This window comes from Cupressus sempervirens, chromosome 1, assembly GCF_028749045.1.
Source record: "Cupressus sempervirens isolate cs-2001-9-10 chromosome 1, ASM2874904v1, whole genome shotgun sequence".
NCBI lineage: Eukaryota > Viridiplantae > Streptophyta > Pinopsida > Cupressales > Cupressaceae > Cupressus > Cupressus sempervirens.
Genome location: NC_143118.1, coordinates 221,302,801 through 221,320,285, shown reverse-complemented (window position 1 = coordinate 221,320,285; position 17,485 = coordinate 221,302,801). Strand labels below are relative to the sequence as shown.

Genomic DNA, 17,485 nt, shown 5'->3' with positions numbered 1-17,485 from the left:
ATCTAGTGTCTTTCCTTGATATCTGGATTAGGTACTCCCTAGTGTGGAGAAAACTTCATTCCTTGGCTTTTCCTCTTTTTGGTTTCTAGTGTGTTGTCTTGGATTCTTGCGCGAAATTGTACTTTCTTGTGCGAGAATTCAAGATCTCGCATGGTGTGTTGGGTTTTCTCCCATGGCCTTTGGCACTTTCTCACATGAAAGCCCACACCACTTTTGGGGTGCCTTAGCTATTGGGCCAAGCACTTCCTTGCGTTGTTTGGTGCACTTCCTTGTGCGGAGAGCAGTTTCTTGCATGGCTTGTTGCACATCCTCACACATGAATCTGTAAATCTGTTGTCCTCGCACGAAAAATAGGAGGTGTGTACTCAAGTTTTTCAAAAATGTAAATTAGTGTTTCTAGTACCCTTTGGGTTTTCTTATATTTCCTTGTCTTTATAGTTTAGAGATTTTAGGTTTTGTTGAAGTTTTAGTTTTATTCATTCTTTAGTTGGTCGTGTCATTTTGGTAGTCGCATTTGGAGATCCATTGGTGTTTGGATGTTTGTTTAGTCTTGTATTGCAATCTGTGTGATCCTTGTATGTTGTATGTCATGTGCATCCATACTTTTTTTTAAAAAGAAATCTTGGCTTATATTAATAATTGTTCCAAGGATCTCTGGGCAGGGCATTACATCTGTTATCAAAGCCCATGTTACAACATTGGGATCTGTGTGTTATGCTTCCAATATGTTTGTGTTTCTATTGTAGATTGCTATTATATGTTTGATATTGTGATATCTTGTTGGTTCATGCTTGTGTCTCTTACATTTGTGATGGATATTTCTAACTTTATCTTGTTGCTTCCATAGTGATGCCTCTTGCACGTAGGTCTGGTGGTCAAGGTGGTAACCAACAAGTGGTCCAAGAGGAAGAACACTATGAGGAGGAATGACAATATGGTGGGGGAGAAAAAGGTAATAATAATCAGAATGGCATTGGGGCATTGATGTCAATGCTGCAATAGATTTTTACTCGGTTGGGCCCTTGAATAGAGAAACACTGACAAGATCATAACTAGGAAGAGGGATCTCATCATGGATATTCCCATCAATCAGAGCATAGAGAGGAGAAGCATGAATGAGAACATTCTTGTGCACTACCTAGTGGTAGAAGGCACCAATAGAGAGGTCGTGGTCGTAATGACATTGATGATTTTACTTAGGTTGAAATGATACAAGAACTTTAGAGGTCCAAACCACCACTTTTTGATGGCCAGGGGACAGGACTCAAGGCTGACACCTAGTTACTTGATATGGGGCATTGTTTCTCCTTACTACCTTATGGAAGCAACGTGAAGGTTCATTGCGCAATCATGCAGTTGAGGGAACATGGTTCCATTTGGTGGGATATAGAGAACGATAGGCTTCATATCAATGTAGTGGATCTCACTTGAGAGATATTTGAGGAGAGGTTCAAGGAGAAATCCCTATCGCCATAGTATCGTGAGGCTCGCATTGATGAATTCTATGAGCTTAAGCAAGGCTTCATTACAGTAGATTAGTATGAGAAGAAGTTCCTTGGGTTGAGATAGTACTCGAGCTATAGGCACGATGAGGCACTCATCACTCAACATTTTGTTAGGGGCCTTGGGGACTCTATCACTCGGAATGTCCGTTCTCACCAATCAAGGACACTTGCACTTGTCATTGAGAAGGCAAAGATCATAGAGAGCAATGTGGAAAGGGAGTTCAGTAGCAGGTCGGGTTCTCAGAACTAAGGTGCACGAACTTCAAGGCAGGATGCCTAGTTCACTCAGTCTTCTAGAAAGGTTCAAGCCCAATTCTTACCTTCTCAAGGTGGCAGTAAACGTAGTGGGCGATGCCACCAGTGTTACTTTCAAAAGGAGGAGCAGAGTTCAATTACCACAGGAGGGAAGGGACAATACCAAATCCATGGGAAGAAATCTCAGAAGGACCACCCTCCTTTAAGAAAACTCTAGCAAGGGTAGTGCACCTTATTCTAGTGCTACTCTGGGTGGTTGTGGAACACGTTCCAACTTCAAGGGAAACTATTATTCTTGTGGTTAGCTTGGCAATAAATCTTTTGAGTGCTCTACCAAACCATCTTCAGGACATGGTAAGAGTGTAGCTAGATCGGAGCCTACCATGGGAGATGTAGGAAGAAATCATCAAATATTTGTGGCAGTTGACAACTGTCAAGCTGAGCATCAAGGTACAATAGTTGAGGCTATAGGTACATTGTATGGTATTACGTCTTTAGTATTGTTTGACTCTGGTGCTTCAGATTCTTTCATTTCACCATCTCTTGTTCAATGATGTGGGCTAGTGGTAGTATTTCAAGTCAGTAGGTGATAGGTTGAGTTAGCTATAGGATCTAAAGTGGCTATAGACTCCTTAGTTTGTGGTTGTAGTTTGTATTTGGGTACCTTCACCACCACAGTGGATCTTTGCATCCTACCTCTGGGATCGTATGATATTATGTCGGGCATGGATTGGTTAGCCACCTATCAGGAAAATACAGATTGCCGCCATAAGATGGTACAATGTGTTGATGACATAGGTGGGCAAGTGGAACTTGTAGGGGTTCAGAGGCTAGTCTCACTTCAGATGATCTCAGCTAATTAATAGAAGTGGAGTGTGTGGAAGGGTTGTCAGTTGTTTCTTGTTTCTGTTAGTGATCTTGAGGAAGCTAAAAGTAATATGGTGACACTTGATGATTACCCACTCCTTCGTGAGTATCTAGATGTGTTTCTTGAGGAGATACCTAGTTTGCCACCACAGTGTGACATTTTTTTTGGATTGATCTTGTACCGAGAGTGGAGCCGATTTCACAAACTCCTTATGGCATGACTACTCTGGAGTTGAGTGAGCTCAGATTGTAGTTGGAGGATTTGTTGGCCAAGGGCCATATTCATCCTAGTGTATCCACATGGGGTGCACTAGTCAGCTTTATGAAGAAGAAAGATGGAACATTGTGCTTTTGCATTGACTACCAGTAGTTGAATAAGGTGATCGTAAAGAACTAATATCCCTTGTCGAGGATTGATGACTTGTTTGATCAGATGAATGGAGCACGGGTGTTCTCAAAGATTTATCTTAATTTGGGATACCATCAGTTTTGTATCTAGGAGGCTGACATTCATTGAACAACTTTCATACATAGTATGGGCATTATGAGTTCACGGTTATACCCTATGGGTTAACCAATGTGCCATCGATGTTCATGAGTTTGATGAATGGAGTATTTCGCACGTGCCTCGATCAATGTGTCATCGTGTTATTGGATAACATATTGATCTATTCAAAGACTATTGAGGAACATGAAGTCCATTTGCATCAAGTATTGTAGTGCTTAAGAGACCCTCAATTGTATGGAAAATTGAGTAAATATGGGTTCTTCTAGTCAAAGGTGAAGTATTTGAGACACATCATCATAGGGATGGTATTGCAATGGATCTTGAGAAAATTCATGATATCATGGATTGGTCGGTACCCACTAATGTCAGAAGTTTGTAGTTTCATGGGATTGGCGGGTTACTATCATCGCTTCGTGAAGGACTTCTCACAAGTGGCTCATCCCATCACTTCTCTTTAGCAAAAATGGAAGAAATTTGTTTGGTTAGAACAGTGTGAGGCAATGTTTAATGCTCTTAAGGAGTGTTTAACTAGTGCATTAGTACTTGCCGTACCTAATCCTATATGTGATTTCATGGTTTGCACAGATGCTTCATTGGAAGGTGTGGGTGTGGTGTTGATGCAGGATGGTCAAGTGATTGAATACGAGTCTAGAAAACTCAAGGACCATGAGCTTAACTACCCCACCCATGATTTGGAACTTGTGGTCATGGTGCATGCCCTTGTCCATTGGAGGCATTTTCTTTTGGGACACATGTTTGAGTTGCATAGCGATCATAGGAGTTTGCATTATATTTTTACTCAGTCAAACTTGAATGTATGACAATATCATTGGATGGTGTTCTTGTGTGAATATGACTTTGATGTTCACTACATTAAAGGGAAGGATAATGTCATCGCAGAGGCCTTGAGTAGGAGACAACATGAGGTATCAATGTTTTCATTGGGAGTGGATTTGTGAGGTCGTGTCTTGGAGTCTTTGCCTAGTGACACTTGGTATCAGGTGGTATGGGCGAAGATCAAGTTTGGACGTACCCTTGAGGGGAGGTTTTTAGGCTACTTGTTGGAGTTTGATGGACTACTACGACACTTGGTCTAGTGATCTTTGTACTTTGTTTTTGTCAAAAGCATGTCATGCACCGTATTCCGCACATCCTATTGTCAAGAAGATGTATACTGATCTTAAGCTATACTTTTGGGCAAGGATGAGGCACGATCACTAGTACATTTGTACTTGTTTTTCTACCAAAAATTTCGACTAAAGCTATGATTCTTTTTTTTTTTGTTTTGATTCCCGTGTTGGTCGAAAATAAAAATTCTATGCCTGCTTTGGTCGAAATTTCGAGCAACTTATGTTTCCATTTTGACCAACTTCAAAAAAAATTGCATTATGTTATATAAAAAAAAAGAAAAACTTTTATAATGCTATGTCACATTATATTACTAAAGCTTTGTATGAGCGCGGGGGCTTCAATCGCGCATCAGGTATGGTCTGAGGGCCCTTCCGTATCGAGATCGAGTAGCTTCCTGTACCCTCCATAAGAATCCTTGGCTTAAAATTGCGTCTATGTGTTCACTCGTCACAAACAGATCTAAACGCCGGGGAGCTTGAGTTGGAGAGAGGGGAGGGCTCTTTATTTCAGGGGGGGGTTTCTTGATGTAGGCCAAGGGGGGGGGGGGGGCGAAGGAGTCGACAGATCATCGGGCAGTTCGGCCTCGGCCGAGTTGATCATTTCGAGGGTTCTGTCGATCCCGTTAAACTCCATTGTTTCCTCCATATACAAAGTAAAGAGATCTGGCCTCAAGTCGAAAAGCACCAGTAGCACACGTTACCCATCATTACATTATTGTACTGGTTTAACCACATAGAGGCACTCCCGGTAGTTTCATTTCCGGGTCAAAACCGGGCTAGGGCTATCGAAGTGACGAAGATGCTGGTCCAGATTGAAGTCCCTGTAAGCAACAAATATTCCTTATATAATGTACAAAGTCTACACGATCTCGGTATTTCCTTCAATGGTATATAATGTGCGAAGTCTGCATACATTTGTGCTTTTAGATCTTCAGGTTTGGAGTTTTTTAATTGATTTGTGTTTCGGTGTATAGTATCTTTGATTATGATTATGGAATATGAAGAACTGTTTCATTATTCTTGAGTATATTGAATGTAATAGTTAGAGATTTTGTTCTTGTCTATTTGTTGCTCTACCTTCGTACGTTGTTTGTGTTGTCAAATATGTGTTCTACTTAGGTGACTTGTATCCTGTCGATCTAGTTGATACCTGAGAAGAATTTACATGGAGAGCAAGCCCAAAATCAGAAATGTCCACATTACCATTTTTCCCAAAAGAATATTTGAGGATTTAATGTTTCCCATATGGAACCCTTAAAGATCCATACTTGTGGATATTGGCAAGGCCTCAAGCAGGCTCCTAAAACCAAACTGATACAAGCAGTCCACAGTGTGAAGGTGTCTTTCTAAACCTTTATTCCCTGATTCAGATAAATTTTATCAAAATGAAACAAACAGTAAATGATATAAAATACAAACTAGAAATACCAATATTCAAGTTGAAAGCTAGTGATCAAACTTCTAAGCTGCCACTTTCAAATTACATTAAAAAGGAGAAGAAATAGACCTTTAAATGGTCAAAATATTCATTTTGATAATACCTGAAGATCTTTTTGAAAAGGCTTTCAAATAAGATGAAGCACCATGCTGCATTTTATCTGGCACAAATTCTGCTTCTGCATTGTGTTGTTCATTTATGCCTCGTACTTGAAGGAAATCACACATCATCATTTCAACAGAGCACATAAAAGAATGCATCATGTGTCAAAAGGTAACATGAATGAATTTTTCTTTATTACTTAAATGCTAAGTTACCAGATTCTCTCCAGCAACCCTCAAAGTCGGGTTCAATTCTGTACAAAGTCTAGTCCTTGTCAAATTCTCTCCAAATTCTCTTGCAGAGCTGCAAATTTGCTGCAAATTCTGTCAGCAGAACCCGACCAGAATTTGCAGCATATTTTGAAAAAATTGTTGTCTAGACCTGGGCTGAATTTGGTCTCGGAACATTTTTTTTAGACTTTTTAAAGTGTTTTTTTGACCTCTCAACCCTATTGTGACCACTAAAAAGACCAAAAAAGATGTGTATATGTCATTTATGCATTTGTGTTTGAAAATGAAAATTTGCTTATAAAAGAAATCCAAATTGACAATAGGTGACATCTAAATTGATTATTATAGAGAAATGTCTTTAAAATGATGTGATATGTTTGAATCCGGGACTTCAAATTTGTATCACCTTTTGATATAACCTGTTTAGAAATGCTCTAACCAATACAAAATAAAAATTCAGATAACTGCACTTATCTTTTAACAATTCCTTTCATTCTCAAACTGTCCCCATGATATGGAAATATGTTCCATGCATGTTACCAAGAAAGTGTATCAGGTTGTATGTAGTGCTAAATGATGCAATTAATGTCCTATTGAACTGAAACATAGATTTGGTGGTGTATTTTGCTATGTTCCTTTACTATTAGCAGATTCGAGTATGGATTTATTTTTTGTTGCATATATATACACGCATATACATATTTTTAAAATACATATGTTTTTGTATGGATGAACCCAAAACGAATCCGAACCCAAGCCCAAAAAATTTAGACGAATTTCGAACCCAACTTAGCTTAATTGGTGTAAATTAACCAAATGTAAGCACGTCAAAATAAAATCAAACCAAAAAAATTCTGGAACTTATTTTGATGACCCTGCTAGGAAAAACAAAAGAAGAATATTGTGAGAAAATAAATTGGAATATTATATTTGAATAATTTAAAGGGGACTAAACTCAACAGAAGTGCATTACAATTCAACTAGAAAACATGCACATAAACAAACCTATCACGGTGTCAACTAAAAGATAGCCAACTTCGACAGAGAAGTTAATAGTCCTAGCAGAAAGAAAGCAGAAATGACTTTGCACATATGCTTAATAGTAAAACCTCAAAAAACAAAAATAAAAGAATTGAAACAACTTCCACATTTCAGGGAAATATTCACTGTATCCCCTGCAACATATAATGATTCTCTTCCAAAAAAATCTTTGCTAGCTTAGGTACCAATTCATCGCGACAAAATTAGCCACCCACTCATCTTGACAGAAGTAACAACCCACTCATTGTGACAGTTGTATATTTCTTTCAAATCTAGCTGGGGTATTGTATATTTCTACTCATTTTCAATAACTTGGAAACCAACTTATTTGTCTGTTAATCTTTATTTCCATTCAAATGCAAATGCACAGCTGCACACAAATGTGACAGAGAAAAGTACAAATCAAGGACAAAGCAGTAGCTATAAGGATATATATGTGGCCACATGCAGTTCCTCACGACATTTTATTTGTAATTCTGAAAAAATGCAGAGTTTGAGAAACTATTTAAAAATACCCAACTACCACCACTTGACCATTATCATGCCATTAGAGTTATATATTATTAAATATGAGATGACAGAGTATAGTTTATTGTGAATAAAATATGAGATATACCAAATTATAATTTAAAACTTAAAAGTGATAACAATTGTTCATGACTCAATTTCATTATCCCTGTTTGCGAAAAAGTTTAAAGCCAATATAACATTTCAATAATATTTGGAAAAAAGAAATACATTTTGGTTTTTGGATGACCAGGGACAACTGGAATTTGGGAGTTACCAAGAAACCTCATGTATCAGCCAAAAATGCAGATATACAACTAAACCATAAAATGTTAACAATCAAACCCAAGATAATTGCAACTGTACAGACCAACTCCCTGTTTATCGCCACAGTCTACCTTCTTGGCCTTGGCAAAGCCATTTTATTTTTATCATCATGCTTGTAGTATGAAGCCTAAAGTTCATAAATCATTCCAACTTGAAGAAGCTGGTCAGGTGGTACTCGCATTGTAGAAATCGCTGATCTGCAATTTGTCTGCAGAAATGCATACAAATCAATGATCCATCCTTCAAGAAATCCCCTGTTTTTGCAAGTTTTCAGTGTGGTTTTCCCCAAAACATACACAGCCCTTACATTTCTCTCCCTCTCAAGCTGTTGTAACTCTTTCTGTGCAACAGCAGAGTAGTTATTTTCTGCACCTGAATTTCTTTCATAATCATCAGAGCCATCCCCAACAACTTCATTTTTAATGTACTCACTTATGCTGTCAATAACCTGGTTCAGAAATTCTTGTCCTTCCATGTTTGGGGCCATATCTCCATAACCATATTGAGCAAGGCATCTATATACACCCCTAGGCCCAAGTTTTCCTACTATAAATCTCTCTTCTAACAACACTGTCGTTACTGGTACAACTCTTATGGTCAAAATAATGAGAATATCAAGAGGAGCACCCACATTCCTCACATAGTGCCTCAGGATAGGTGGCAGTCCGTAAATAAGGTCACTGCACAAGAAACACACTCCTGGAACACGAGTTCCTGCATCAGCAATAAGTGCAGGAAGGTCTTCTGAACTTATTTTTCTCTCTATTAGATATTTATACTTGATCTGCCTGCCATAGTTCCAGGAGAACATTATAACCACAAAACATGCTGAAATTACAAAAGGCACCCAACCTTACTGTGGAACTTTGTTGAGCACAGCTGAGAGATATACTCCTTCAATGAGACCAAAAACAATAAGGAAAGGCAATATAAGTAGAAAGTGCATGTTCCAAACAAGTAGCATCACCAAGCTCACTAAGCACGTTGTAATGAACATGACTCCAATAACAGTAACTCCTGCATAATCCAATATCCAAAACATCGTATATCAAGAAATAGAGACAAATAGAAGCACACTAGCCAATGCTATACACCTATTTAATGAGATAATAGCAAGAGCCTGGCGTTAAAGATAAATATATTTGTTCTTTACTCAGCAGGATGAAAATAACTGTGTCACTCAAATTCAATAAAAGTAGAGCAGAATCTGAAAAATAATCCTTACCATAAGCATTTCCGATTTCTGGCCCCCCTTTAAATCCTACAAGAATAGCAAGACATATAACCATGAGAAGATAATTGACTTTTGGAGAGTAGATTCGTCCTTCCTTGTTTTGTGAGGTATGTACCAACTTCACCCGAGGAAAACAACCAAGAGCCATGGATTGTTTTATCTGAAATCAATGCTTGACTGGCAACAATGGCTGCTAGAGTGGCAATAATAAACATTGGCCAATAAAGTAGGAACTGAGTTGTAGAATGCATTCTTCATGTCTCCTGGATGCTTTATTAGATAAGCTGTTTGGCCAGTGTATGTGATAACCAGAGCAGGGTATACCAAGCTAGAGTAAGCAATCTGAAATTCAAAATCCAAAATTTCCATATCAGTGGAACTTAAATAATTTATAACAAATTATTTATAGCTGAGTTAGACATTTCTTTTATAATCAGTGAGCTACATGGATGGATCTCTTATTGAAGTGGCCCAAATCGACAAACATAACCTCCGCACCTGGTTTCAATAAGATATAAAAAGAAGATTTTATTTACTCTTGAGTCCTTGTTTAAAGATATAATTTCAAAACTCAAATTCTTTCCTTTATTTTTGGAGGAGAACAAAAGTATTTTAAGAATATAAATGAAGAATTAGGTACAGACCTGTTATACACATAACAACGCCTCCAAGCAGCATCCATCCATCTTTTTGTTGTTTCCGAAAGAAATAGGATATATAGTAAGGATTAAGTCCTTTGAATGTTGCTGGGTAATGTGTTGCAACATTGTATATTCCAACAAAGGCATTGGCGGTGAACCAAAGGATCATTACAGGGGAGAATAGAAAACTCACCCTACTAGTACCAAATCTTTGAAGAAGGAATAGTAATAGTAGGATTGCAGCTGACACACCCACAACAGCACCTGAACATCATGAATAAGTAAAATTTCTGACATTAATGACAAATTGAAGAATGTCTTACCAATCAGGACCTAGCATATTTAAATTACTAGAAAGAATCTCTTGAAGGAACCATACTAGGGGCACTTACATACTGGACAGGTTGGCTAACATAGTAACAAAATATTAATTGATTGTTTTAAAATTACACAATAGAAGTCTAGATAAACTTGAGGAAAGCACAAATTTGAGGTTAAACTACCAAAATTTTTTGCTCAACTAGTAGAAAAGAGAATATTGAGCTTCGATACACACGGTGTAGATATATATTAACCACTATGATATCTAAAGTATCCCCGACCAGCCACCTAACTAGAACTAGAATAATGGATTTGGATCAAACCTTAGCTCAGATTAGAGCTCTTTGACTGAATCCCTTGCACAGCTGACAGCACTGCACAATTGAAAATACTAAGAAATTTTAGAAAAAAAATGCATGTGGTGGACCAGTACATCTTGACATTTGGGAAAAAATTAACAGAAGAAAATATTTTCTCAACTAATAGCTCTAGATTACAGACCTGAAATTGCTGGAGTCAATGCTCCATCTCCAATTACCATACAGGTTCCTACCATTACAACTATGAGAAGAGCCTTCTGAAATGTTGCACTGCTTTCAAGCAGTTGCCTTGTTCTAGAGTTGAAATTGTTCCCATGATTTTGACTAAAATACTTCAAGTTTACATCTGATTGAAGGCGCTTGAACTGGTTACCAGCCTTTTGGCCAACATTAACATGCTGACATAGCAATGAATAAAGTGCAAATGTACCTCTTGAAAGCAATGAAATACTACAGAAGATGATAAAGAATGCCTCTACTAGAACCCTAATCAAGTATTATACAAGTTAAAAAAGAATGCCAACTAACATAAACTTATGTTTGCCTCTAATATAACCTAACCAAGTATTATACAAGAAAGGTTAACATATGCGTACCTTCTCCATGATCGTCAGCTCTAATGACGATGAAGACATACTTAACAAGAGCAATCATTGTTAGTGTCCAGAATACCATGCTAAGAATACCCAACAAATCTCTCTCTTCAGCATTCTTAATATTTATAGAAGAAAATATATAAAGTGGAGATGTCCCAAGATCTCCATACACAACTCCAAGTGTCTGGTAAGCTAGCACAAGTGTTTCGGACTTTCCAAATATCTGCATAACATTTTCCACATTCTTAAGGAAACTTCATAATGCTGTAATCACCAAGTGGAGTGTCTTTAGCCTTTTCAGTACTTGAAAGTGGAATCACTGTCAATATTCAAAAATTAAGGTCCTTTCAAAGAGGCAACTTAAAACTCATTCAAGGCAAGAACTGTCGTTTTATTCCTTGTTCAAGGAACGGGAGAAGCTAAGGCCAGGCTTCACACCTCTGCACAACCAGGACGTTGGTTGGAAGCCCTCTCAAAACAACATTTTTTCATTCATAGGTTAAGTCTATTTAGCTTGTGCCCTAGCATGGCAATGACCTCAAGATCCATTAGCAGGGTATGTCTGGTTACTGAGATTCTAATTATAAGTAGAATTTCTTCCACACCTTATTAGTCACATTATAATTACATGCAAAATAAAAAATTTAAAAATAGGGGGGATGTAGATCATTCTGGTGTGCAGGCCATCTCATTAGGCTCAATTCATTTTAGGCCATCTCTGTTTGCATACTATCTTTTATTAAATATAAAATGTATTTATTTGACCTACGTCATCCTTGAGTTGCTTTTGATTTGGATTTTGTACATAGCTTTTCTTTCATCAAATATTCAATGCACTTTTTTGTTAGCTTTTTCATCACTGGTAGTATTGTACAGCTTGTTGAAAATGCTTAATGTACAGTTTGTTGCTAACAACATGTTTATAATGCAGGCAGATCAGAGTTATGGAATGATTGAAGACCAATGTGTGAAAAGTGAACTTTTGATCCACATCTTCATGGCAAATAGACAAGTGATGTGGTATGCTCTAGATACTTTGCTAATAATCTTGGTAGCATCATCACTATCAGACTGAATGCATTATGCATTAGGATAGTGATGTTTTCTCCAGTTCAAATTTGTTCATGTGTGTGGCATCATCTAAGTTACAGTATGGCTTCAGGGGTTCGGGTTTGCCATTACAACAAATTTTTTTGTGGTTGGGTTCGGTTGTATAAAAAACATACAAAAATCAACATTTATACATTTGCATCCTTAAAATAGAATTTATGACCAAAATAGCACATAGCATCATATAAAATACAAAACCACCATAGAAATAAAAAATACTTCAATGTCAATTTTGTCAAACTCGAATGTCATGCTAGATAATAATTGTTTGATCTTAAATGATAAAATCAGCAATCAGTGTTGTATGAATTTGCACAGAGATCATCATTATCATTGGCATTAGATGATACAAGTAGCTTAGAGGAACTACAGGGAGTACCCTGACAGTTGCACTACAAGTATGCTGCTGGCTATTTGACTTCTCTAAAACTGAAGATTGTTGGGAAGCAGAAACATTTAAATTAGCATGCTCTGGCTTTACATCCACAACTTTGTTGTGCCTTCCACAATCAAATCCATCAACTGGCGAGGCTTGGAAAAGACGTGGGCAGGCAAGAGCAGCATTAGGAGAAAACAAAGAGGTATAATTTGTATTTTTTATATTTTTGAACCAACTTGTCTCTTAGCTATAGCATAGCAATGCCATTGCTCAATTTACTTTTTAAAACTGAATACGAAAGTTTTGGGTCCTTTATGGAGAGATTGGAGATGGAGTAATATGATGCCCTCCTAGTGCCATGTGACTAAAACTAAAAGCCTATACAACAAGTTTCAGCACAAGTGTCCCATCTTCTTGAATTGAACAATGATTCAGGTACTCAAGATTGAGGATTGATGGTTGGTTAGGTGTGAATGTTTTGAGATGAATTCAAGTTTAAAATTGAGTAAGAAAAGACTCACTGATGTGATGTCTGTTAGAACAAGAAATAGTTGATGTTTCTCCATGCTTCTTCTATAGCAAACAAATTACTCGATTCTTTTGGATAGCAGTGGGATGACAAATTTATAACTAGTGGAGATTCTATTGCTCACTTCTGTTTGGCGAGAATCCTCAAGTGTGAGACATTTTATAAGTTATCAGTTTTGATCATGAGTGCTCAAAGATGCATTGCCCCAGCAGATAAAAAAAACTGATACTATTTCAATGTGTTGCTAACTTGTTATCTTAAAGCTACATTGTAAAATTTGTGAGTGGCTTCCTATTTTTTTGGTTGAAACAAGATAAGTTATTTATATTCATATTGCTTAAGTATTCACTAGATGATTCACATATCTACCTACAATCTCAGGCATCTCGTTAACATAGGCCAAAATGAGCTTCCACATATAAAAAACAGGGATGGATATGTCATAGATATTTCTCAAAATTCATATGTACAAAACAAGTTCATGCCTAGACAAAACCTTCTCGTGGCCATTTTTTGATTTATGAAAATAATATTTGAAGAGCTTAACTGTGAAAGAAAAAAAGCATTGATGACAGCAAAGCTGACACCTTCACTGTGACTGAAACAAATAAAAAACATTTGTAACAAGATAACAGATGGACCTTAGCTCCAATTAGTTGGTCCAAAAAAATCTTCTTTTTACTTTTTTTCTTCGTGAAAATGCATGTTCTCCAGGCTTTGCCATGGGTACACAGGGTTTGTCCTCTGGGCGGTGAATTTGCCCAGTTATGTCTTAGTTATACCTGGAACAAACCTGCAGTGCTGGGTATATATTCTGGCATACCCAGTAGGGGCCAGAAACAGGCAAAGGCTGTAACATAGGCCATTGTAAATTCTAAGTATCATTGAACATTATTCCAATTGCTTTCTCCTGGTGGTGTGTTCTTGTTTGTCTTAAATTTTGTTTTTCCATGAGGCTTAATTCATTCATGATCTATTTTTAGCTTCCTTCTCTAATAATTTGCTCCTTAATTTACCAGTATACCTGCTTTATTAACCTTTCTACAAGTATTTAATACCTATTCCTTGCAATTTGCTATTTTGTTTTTTCCCTTAGTCTTTTCAATGGAAGTGAGGGAATAAAATCTGGGAACCACAGCTTCAGACACATTTTGGAAAAACCATCTGGTCTTCTGCTTTGACACACACTACAATAAGAAATCCCCAAGCACAGGGATTGAGAAATCCAAGTGTTACAACCCATTCTTGTATGTACACTAAACTTAGCCATATAGTTTCAAATCTACATATTATCTACAATCTCTGGGTTCATGACCAGCATCAGAATTTTCACAGATTTACACATTCATGTCTGGTCTGAACAAGTAGAATCCCATTCTGCAAAAGGTCAGCCTGCCTTCCATATCATACATGATCTCACCCGATTGCATGACACAAACTGTAACATCTCCAGCTGCAGAAGATCCATTAGAGAAGGGGCCCTTCATTGATTGAACATGCATGCAAATAGTCTCTGTCTTCAAAGCTGAAGCAACTGCAGTCGAGGAACATTACCTTTCTCTTTTGAAGGAGCAGAGAGGTCTCCCCTGAGCTGAAATATGATTGGTTGGGTGAAACCAGATCTGCTATGGACTGACCCTCTATCAATTTAACCAAAAATGGTGTCACGGAAAGCCTGTGTGATCAGCAAAAGCCTTCTAGCCTAGTATTTGTTGAGATCATGCTCAACAGGAACATCTGGAGAAGCTGCCATAGGATAAGACGCAGTCACAGCAACAGGAACCATAGTGGAAAACAATAGTAGATTGACATAAAATGGAATCAGCGAATTGGTTTTGCACTGTGCGGAGTTTCTGCATCTTTTGGTCTGTTTATACTATTTTTAGGTATTTTGAGTTATTGATAATAGATATTTTAAAAATCAATAGTTAATTTAACTTATTGTTTTAATAGCCATCCAGATGTTATTCCCAGTGTGGATTTTTTTGGCTGTCCTCAAAGCTCAATCCTGAAACCTAAAGAAGCACTGGTTGATGATAGTCTCTGATACTATTTACAAGATTATGCACGCATCTTGTATCTCTGATTTCTATCTTTAAGAAGTGTAGGTTATTCATTTGATGAAAGGGGCTATAAGTCTGACAGGGCTGAAGTGTAGGTTATTCATTTTTCTAAAAGAGTTGTATCCTGCTCCCACAGGTCCCAAAACAAAAAATTAGCTTGAGGGTACATGCAAAACCATAATTATATAAAAGTCTTTCACAGAAATGATCACTTTGTTGTATTGCTTGTTTTGCACAGGTCCACAAGTCCATAGAAGTATTCTTATTCTATTTATCTGTCCCTTTGTCTACTTTTTTGTGTTCCCATTTGTCCATAATGTTTTCATCAACCAATGATACATTTCAATTTCTAAGCCCTTAATTAAAAGATTGTATCTAATGTGTTTTCATCTTGAAATTTGTGACCCCTAGGAAGCTTGAGTAGGAGAATTCATTAGCTTGACAGGCAATCTGACATTGTAAAGGTAAGTATTTAGGTTCTCGATTCATAATTGTGCGCATTTTTATAATGATAGTTGAAAACTATTTGCATATTATACTGGCATACCTAACTTTAGGTGGGCTGCATCTTATATGAAGTAACCATTTGGTTCATTTTGTACTCTAATCCTCATTCTTGTGCAATACTGGCAACCTAACTCTATTAATTTGAAATATTTTATGCTAGATTGATTGTTTAATGCCACTAGCCTTAGCCCACTTCGTTGTTTGAAGTTACATTCTTTGATACTAATTGACCTTACTAGGTGCTGGGAGCTGCATTACGCCATTTGGTCACAGTTACATTCACTCTTGTTTCATACTAAATGGTTTAAGGTTTAAAAAAATGGTATATTTAGAGTGACACTCAGCTATCCTTTTGGTTTGGCAGTATGATATTTTTAAAAGTACATTTGCAGGTACATTTATGACTTATTTTTTCTCAACTATTAGGCTGCTAAAACCTGTGTAACTTCGGCTCCCTCTTCCCTTATTCTGAATTTGCAGGCACAACTGGAGTTGTTGACTATACTAACTACGATGACATGAAATATGCAGCATGTGCATAATTCTTCTCTAATTGATTCATATTCAACTTGATGTTGGTAAAATTTTATACTGTTCCTTTGATCTTAAGTTCTTTATGTTTATTCTTAGATCAGGAAACTAGATGATTCAGAGTTCAAGAACCCTTTTTCTCGATCGTATATAAGGGTAGGTGATATATTATCATTCATGATATTTGAATTTTGTACATATTGTGAAGTTTGATGTAAGGTAGCACCTTTCTGTCATGTCACTTCCATATGTTCCATGTATTTTGAAGCATGTGCTTTTCCATCTTATTACAGTAGGATATTTATGCAGAATTTCGTAGAACAGTGAAAAAGAGATCTTTCTTATAACTATTGTTATTAGCAAATGCCAAGTAGAATGCATAGTTGTGGAAACATTTTATTTTAGATTTACTCATATTTAAATGCTACAGGTTATCTTATAGACCAAAGCAAATGGACATCCATAGTCAACACACACAACAGGGCATATGCTATATTTTAATGAAATTTTGTTATCTCTCTTCTATAAAAATGTTATGCCCTGTTCGTTTTTAGTAAACTTCAAAAGTAGTTGTTCCAGTGCTGAAGCTCTTGTGGGATAAAATGCATAATTTTCATGTAGTGGTGTTCAGTTTAGGATACTTTTCTTCTTCAACCTGTGTACTGTACTATACTTTGAAAACCGACTGTCATGAATATGAAATTCCTTTGTTACTTTGATTATATAATATATCATTATTCATAGTTGAAAAAATTTATGTCAACTTGGCAATATGAAGAGTGCATAATGAGGCATTTTACACTTCAATAGTTCTGCTTTTTCTTACATTCTTGGATGCTTTCATTTCAAAGAATACATGTCCATGTTATATGTTTATGTTCTTCTTTCTCTTATATTCATACATGCTTCAATACATTGTTGTCCATAAATTGCAAATTCCTAATATTCTCGTAGGATTTAGTAGTTCGAAAGTCCACCAATTAGAGTGGTAGTAGCAGACTATTTTTGACAAATTTTAGTTCAATTCCAATTTTCCATGAGGATCTTAATTTGTTCTTTATTATCTACACTGTTATTATTGAATCCTTGTTATATTTTGTTTTTTAGAGTAAGCGGCAAATTTAAGATGATTGAATTTTTTGAGTGCTCTGTAACATGAATATGTTTGTGTGCATAGGCAACACCCGAAGAGGTTGAGTATAGACTTAGTACTACCAAGCGTCCAATGGTTGGCAGTAAATCAACACCCTTGGCACCATCCATGCATAGGAAGTCTAACAATGTTGACAAGATACAAGAGAAAAGCACATTAACACAAAGAAATCTGCACACTTATGCTCTGCC

The 17,485-nt window shown here is 36.8% G+C and overlaps 1 protein-coding gene and 1 long non-coding RNA gene across 18 annotated transcripts; one reads left to right on the top strand and one right to left on the bottom strand.

Annotated features, from left to right (window-relative positions):
* The first annotated feature begins 4,584 nt into the window (after nt 1–4,584).
* LOC149576947 (uncharacterized) lies at nt 4,585–16,898 on the top strand. Of its 17 annotated transcripts, none has more exons than XR_016362500.1 (5): nt 4,585–5,200; nt 11,954–12,042; nt 12,451–12,713; nt 15,515–16,188; nt 16,572–16,898. It is a non-coding gene; the product is annotated as an uncharacterized LOC149576947 (long non-coding RNA). The 17 variants fall into 17 exon arrangements; XR_016362514.1 differs by lacking the exon at nt 15,515–16,188 and adding an exon at nt 16,241–16,297 and having other exon boundaries at nt 4,591–5,115; XR_016362508.1 differs by lacking the exon at nt 15,515–16,188 and adding an exon at nt 16,241–16,297 and having other exon boundaries at nt 4,591–5,152.
* On the bottom strand, nt 5,616–11,245 carry LOC149576948 (potassium transporter 26-like). Its single transcript, XM_089821119.1, has one exon. The coding sequence runs from the start codon at nt 8,719–8,721 to the stop codon at nt 8,038–8,040; it is 684 nt and encodes a 227-aa protein (XP_089677245.1). The 5' UTR covers nt 8,722–11,245; the 3' UTR covers nt 5,616–8,037.
* Nucleotides 16,899–17,485: the final 587 nt, after the last annotated feature.